This window comes from Callospermophilus lateralis, chromosome 18 (genome assembly GCF_048772815.1).
Source record: "Callospermophilus lateralis isolate mCalLat2 chromosome 18, mCalLat2.hap1, whole genome shotgun sequence".
NCBI lineage: Eukaryota > Metazoa > Chordata > Mammalia > Rodentia > Sciuridae > Callospermophilus > Callospermophilus lateralis.
The window spans coordinates 64,115,571-64,121,938 of NC_135322.1; the positions used below are offsets into that span (position 1 = coordinate 64,115,571).

The 6,368-nt window shown below is 56.9% G+C and overlaps 1 protein-coding gene across 2 annotated transcripts; it reads left to right on the forward strand.

Annotated features, from left to right (window-relative positions):
• The first annotated feature begins 1,355 nt into the window (after nucleotides 1-1,355).
• Nucleotides 1,356-3,982, forward strand: Foxf1 (forkhead box F1). 2 transcript variants are annotated; one of them, XM_076839605.1, is made up of 3 exons: nucleotides 1,356-1,411; nucleotides 1,443-2,446; nucleotides 3,822-3,982. In XM_076839605.1, exons 2-3 carry the CDS (start codon nucleotides 1,468-1,470, stop codon nucleotides 3,980-3,982), a joined length of 1,140 nt encoding a protein of 379 aa, XP_076695720.1. In that variant the 5' UTR covers nucleotides 1,356-1,411; nucleotides 1,443-1,467. The 2 variants fall into 2 exon arrangements, with proteins under 2 accessions (XP_076695720.1, XP_076695719.1); XM_076839604.1 differs by lacking the exon at nucleotides 1,356-1,411 and having other exon boundaries at nucleotides 1,468-2,446.
• The last annotated feature ends 2,386 nt before the right edge of the window (nucleotides 3,983-6,368 follow it).

Sequence of the window (6,368 nt, forward strand, 5' to 3'; positions counted from 1 at the left end):
CTGGACCGCGGGGCCAAACAGAAGGAGTTTCAGTGGGCGTATTGGCAGGGCGGTTGGGGGAGAATTGGGCTATACGTGAGTTCGGATCAGAGCGCGATGTGCCTACGCGTGAGAGAATGCGAATTTAAGCTCCCAGGGGCCTACTCGGTGTGCGTGAGCGCGCGCATTAATGGACGTTCACATGCCTGAGCACTGTGTGCTGAAGTGGGCATACACGGTGCATGTGGGTCTGAGTCTGCGTGATTTACTGGATTTTTCAAGTGGACCATTTGTGTATGTGGGTGCTAAGTGTATGCTCTAGCACACGAGTGTGTGTGTGTGCACAGATAAATGAGTGAGCGGGGCTGCGTGTTCTGGGAACCTGTGCGGTTTTGCACTCGCCTGGGTCCGGCCTGCCTGTGGCGCCGGACACAAAGCAACCTTGACCAGCCCTGAGCTTTCGTTTTCCGCCCGCGCTCAGCCCGGGGCAGCTGGCCGCCCGCTCGCGCACTGCTGGGCGAGTCCGAAAAATCCCGGGCGCGGCACAGTCCTTCCCGGGGCGGGGAGAGTAGGTAGGCGGTCCCTCGCGGGAACTTACGCCGTCCCGCAGCGGGTACTCGGAGCCCAGCCCGCTCTGCCCGCGATGGTCACGACCCGGAGGCCGCTGCTGCTCTGGCGGGTGCCATTTGCCACCGGGCTGTGCGGGTCGGGAAAGGCCTGGGGCCGGGGGCTCCTTTCCCGCGGCTCCGCCCGAGCCTAGAAGGCCGGGGGCTTGCGCGCCGCGGGGTCGAGCCGCGGGCGGAGGGCACCTAAACACTTGCTCGCCAGGTTGGTGGAGGCGGGGCGGGTCCTGCGGGCGGCTGCGGGGCGGAGAAGGCGGGGGCCCTGCTAGCGCCCACCGGCTGGGGCCGCAGGGAGGCCGGGAGGGGACTCCTGCGGGGTCTCACCTCAGCCCGGGAGGCGCCCCGAGCGGAGGTGCGGCGAAAGGGCCTGGGCGGGAATCCGTGGCGCGGAGAGCCGCGGGCGGCGGGGACGGAGCGCTGCTCCCAGCCGGGGCGCACGCCGGCCGCAGGCCCCAGAGGTGCTGCCTCCCCCCACAAAAGCCCCGGGGGGAGCTTCCTCGCCGCCTCCGCCCGGGCTGCCCTCGGCCTCCGCTCGGCTCCTTCCCCTGTGGGAGGGCGAGAGAGAAAGAGGGAGGAGAGAGGAGTGGGGGAGGAGGAGTTGGAGGAGAGGGGCTCTGAGCCAACCGCCGGCGGATCCAGCAGCTCCTCGGGAGGGCGGGCGGGCGGGCGAGCGGGGGAGGGCGCGCCGAGGCTCGCTCGGGAGAAGTGGCCGCCGATGACGGCAGAGGTGCAGCCAGCCCCGCGCGCGCAGCCCCCTCCCCCTCGCCCTCCTCCCCCTCCTCCTCTTCCTCCTCCTCCTCCTCCTCCCGGCCCCTCGGCGGCGCAGAGCAGCGGCGGCAGCGGCGGCGGAGGCAGCAGCCACCCGATGTCTTCGGCGCCCGAGAAGCAGCAGCCACCGCACGGCGGCGGCGGCGGCGGCGGCGGGGGAGGCGGCGCGGCCATGGACCCCGCGTCGTCCGGCCCGTCCAAAGCCAAGAAGACGAACGCCGGCATCCGGCGCCCGGAGAAGCCGCCCTACTCGTACATCGCGCTCATCGTCATGGCCATCCAGAGCTCGCCCACCAAGCGCCTGACGCTCAGCGAGATCTACCAGTTCCTGCAGAGCCGCTTCCCCTTCTTCCGCGGCTCCTACCAGGGCTGGAAGAACTCCGTGCGCCACAACCTCTCGCTCAACGAGTGCTTCATCAAGCTGCCCAAGGGCCTCGGGCGTCCCGGCAAGGGCCACTACTGGACCATCGACCCGGCCAGCGAGTTCATGTTCGAGGAGGGCTCCTTTCGGCGGCGGCCGCGCGGCTTCCGAAGGAAGTGCCAGGCGCTGAAGCCCATGTACAGCATGATGAACGGGCTCGGCTTCAACCACCTCCCGGACACCTATGGCTTCCAGGGCTCCACCGGCGGCCTCTCCTGTCCGCCCAACAGCCTGGCGCTGGAGGGCGGCCTGGGCATGATGAACGGCCACTTGCCGGGCAACGTGGACGGCATGGCTCTGCCCAGCCACTCGGTGCCCCACCTGCCCTCCAACGGCGGCCACTCGTACATGGGCAGCTGCGGCGGCGCGGCCGCGGGCGAGTACCCGCACCACGACAGCTCCGTGCCGGCCTCCCCTCTGTTGCCGGCGGCCGCCAGCGGGGTCATGGAGCCGCACGCAGTCTACTCAGGCTCTGCGGCTGCCTGGCCGCCCTCGGCCTCTGCGGCGCTCAACAGCGGAGCCTCCTACATCAAGCAGCAGCCCCTGTCCCCCTGCAACCCTGCAGCCACCCCCTTGTCCGGCAGCCTCTCCACGCACTCCCTGGACCAGCCATATCTGCACCAGAACAGCCACAACGCTCCAGCTGAGCTGCAAGGTGAGTGGAAGTCTCAGACTGTCCCTAGAAGCAGTGTCTGTGAGTGCCCTACAGGACCCAGCCCCAAGCCCGCTGACTGCCATGGTGGAGACCCTCTTCCTGCTGAAGAAAGGAGCAGCTCCCCTGGGTGCCCGGGGTCCCACTCTGTCCCTTTGAAAGGCAATGCAGCTTGAGACCTCCAGTTTGGTCCAGTTTATCTGTTTCTCTGTTCTAACTCTGCCCTATTGGCCGCCCCAAGCCTGACCAGGTAGGCCCCATTGTCACCAAAGTGTCTCAGACTCCAATACTCTAAGTCCTTTGGGTCCCTTAAGTCTTCTCGCTCTTCAGACGGGTCTCTGTGTGGAGCCAGGACCCTCAGTCCTGGCCAGGGAACCCGCAGTCCCCTAGTGATCCCCCAGCAGGCCATCGGGCCTGGCCAGAAGGGAAGAGTTAGGCCCAGACCTCCTGGGCTTGGTGCCCCTGGGCTCAGCCCGGCCCTTGCAGGAACCAGGCTTGGCAGTGAGTGCAGGGGCATTCTGTGGTGACAGACGCAGTGCGGTGACCAGGCCCAAGGAGGGTCAGGGCTACCAGCCACACAGCTCTTTGTTTCTCAGGATCAAGGTTTTTAGGTCCCCAGACCCCCACCCTAGACACACAGTTCTTTGAGAAAGAAGATGTAGAACAGTCCCCCCGTCTGAGCCGTCCGCCCGAGCCACCACCCTCTGGGCCTAGTTCTGGAAGGAGTCGGGAGCAGCTCACTGGGGCCTGTCAGGGTCAGCTGTCAGCAGCCTCCAGGAGGCAGGAGTCGGGCTGGAGGTGGGTGGGCTGCCTCTTCAAACTCCCTACCAGTCCCCTTGCAGGGGTGGGGGCTGTTCTCTCAGCGATCTGTCCTCTGACGCTTTTCTTTTTGCCCTGCGGACGACCGTGATGCCGGCCTAGCCGCGACGCAGGCCTGGCCTGGCTGGGGCTTCTCACTCTGCTCTACCCGGTGGAGGAAGCTGCCCGGAGGCTGCAGAAGATCTGGCTCCCAGAGGCCTCTGTGGCCTCAGTAAGGGAGGCTGCCTCCCTTACCCCTTCCCCTTCGGCTTTGGGAAACCCTTGGCCCGGACGGACAGTGTCCAAGGCCGGATAGGCCCTGGTGTGTGAGCTGCAGGAAGCAGGGCAGTGTTCTGGGATGGTTGCCTGTGTGCACAACTCAGGACCAGAAACCCGGTCAGCCTGGGTTGGTCCAGGGGGCGGGGAAGTTGGGATGGAGCAGGCAGTGGGTGACAAGGTGGTCGTGCGCTGGAGCCGGGCTGGCAGCTGCGTGGGCCGCTGCACAGTGCCTTGTCCACCCTGAATGCTGGCCCTGATGCTAAATCTGGTGTCCCCAACCCTCTGTCGGCTCTCCTTGCAGGCATCCCGCGGTATCATTCCCAGTCGCCCAGCATGTGTGACCGAAAGGAGTTCGTCTTCTCCTTCAACGCCATGGCGTCCTCCTCCATGCACTCGGCCAGCGGGGGCTCCTACTACCACCAGCAGGTCACCTACCAAGACATCAAGCCCTGCGTGATGTGAGGCTGCGCGGCCCACCAGGCGCTCCCGGCATGGGCTGGCAGGCCCAGGGACCTCGGAGCCCACCACAGAAACTGCTTTATTCTTGAGGTATAACCTTCGGCAGAAAAAAAAAAAGAGGGTTGACCCCTCCCCAACCGGATTATTTGGAAAGAAATCCCCAACGCAGAGGCCCCAGGCCGCCGCGGTCAGCGACTCCTCCCCCCACTGGCTCACTGCGGGCTTTAGAACGTGATCTTGGGGCCTGGTGGGACTGCAGAGCCCGGGCTGTTCTCTGTCGACCGTGTGGAACCCGGCTGCGGAGGGAGGCGCTGAGCCGCTGAGGCTCTCGACCCCCAGAGTTCTGCTGAGTCCCCGCCCTGGCCAAAGCGGGGAGGATTTTTAGGCGAAAGGCAACACGTGAGACCAGCCATTATCAAATACTTTTATTTTTTGGTTGAGTATTTATCTTTTTATTTTTAACGTTTTTGAAAGAATGTCTTGGAATGCAGGTCCCTCTAGAGCCGACCTTTGCAGGGAGGGAGGGGACCAGACGGCCTCACCCTCCCAGCTCAGAAGGCTCCTCCAGCAGCCACAGGTGGATCTTTGTGCGAATACCTTACATTTCTGAAGCCACTGTTCGTCTTTAAAAGAAAACAGAAGGAGCCAAGAAGCCAGCGGCTGTCTGGCCTCGGCCGTCCCCTTCCACCGTCCTCTTCCTTCTCGCCAGTCTGTTTTGTTTTGAATTTCATTTTTACTTTTTCGGTGGGTATTTTTCTCTCTCCCGAGCTCTACTGTAAACTTTCTGGTCTGAGAGTGAGGTTAAGACCCAGGCCCTGGGAGGCCGACCAGCTCTCAGCCCTGCGGAGACGCAGAAAGGTTAAGGCACTTTTAAAACTAATGCGAGGCTCATCCTGTTATTTATTCTACTCTCTCTCCCAGTAAGCGGAACACCGCACAGGCTCCTCCGTTGATCAGTATTAATGGTGTAACTTTGTTGGCAATATTTGCCGTGTAGAATTTTTTTTTTTTAGATATCCATTGTAAATTTGAAACAAAGACCAATCCATGTAAAAACAAATTTCCTATGTTTTATATAAATATATATAATATGAAGGACTGTCCCCCTTTTTAGTATTTGGGCTGCTGGGCTGCAGCATGTGACACGTATTTTAAATTTACTTCTGCACTGTATAAAACAACAATTTGAGGATGTTTTTGCCTTTTGTGTATTTTTTTCCTAAAAAAAGAACAAAAAATAAAAATGTATAACATTTGTATATGGCCTTTAAAATTGTATCAACTAGAAATAAAATCATGTGGATATTTTATTTACAGAATATCTAACAGATTCCAAAATGTTGGAAAGCTTTGTATCTCTAGATCTTGAAAAATTTAAAATCTGGGTAATTCAGAATATTTTTTTTTCCTTTTTTCTTTCTCTTTCTTTCTTTTTTCCCCCCTTTTGGCCAATCCTCTCTTAGTTTCACATTGTAGTAAAATGTGGACAAGGGTAACTATTTTTCTTGGCTTCTGTTTTTAAAGAAGAGCTCTCTGGGGCTGGGGATGTGGCTCGCCTGGCATGCATGCGGCCTGGGTTGATCCTCAGCACCACATACAAACAAAGATGTTGTGTCCGCCGATAACTAAAAAATAAATATTAAAAAATTCTCTCTCTCTCTCTCTTCTCTCTCTCTCTCTCTCTCTCTCTCTCTCTCTCCCTCTCTCACTCTCTCTTAAAAAAAAAAAAAAGAAGAGCTCTCTGCCCCTCTAAATGTCAATTCTCATTTTAAAGATCATTTTAAAGAAATAATCAAACATTTAAAGGTTCCCCCTCCCACCAGGAAAACACACACATATGTGTGTATGTTATATATGCAAATTATTTATGGTGTGTGTGTGTATGTATGTACTTATATATATATAATTTTTTGTGATGGCCACTCCAAGACTAATGAGTTTCACTTTGAACTTCAAATTTTACTGGTCCCATATTCTAAAGGTTATAAATCATAAAACAACTTTAAACGTTTGTTTTGGTTTTTGTCTTGTTTCTTTCTTTTTTTTTTTTTTTTGGTGTCCATACTTGGTTTTCCCCAATTGAAAATAAAGTGAAATTTGAGAGATAAAGGGACCACCACTGGGAGGCCAAGGCCATAGGCATATTTCCTTCCATGTATGTATGTTTGTGTATATATACACACATACATTATAAAATATATAAAATTATATATAAATGTACAAAATATTTCTTTTTTAGTTTTTGTTTCTGTGATTTTTTTCTTTTTCTGTTTCTCTCTTTTCTTTTTTTTCCTTTCCTTCTTTCTTTCTTTCTTTTCTTTTTTGTAATGAGAATTGAAGCCAGGATTTTGTGCGTGCTAGGGGAGCACTCTACCACTGAATCACAGTT

Coding starts and splice junctions, on each gene's coding strand:
- Foxf1 (XM_076839605.1), top strand. CDS start 1,468: ATGTCTTCGGCGCCCGAGAAGCAGCAGCCACCGCACGGCGGCGGCGGC. Junction 2,447..3,821: donor CGCTCCAGCTGAGCTGCAAG/GTGAGTGGAAGT, acceptor CTCTCCTTGCAG/GCATCCCGCGGTATCATTCC.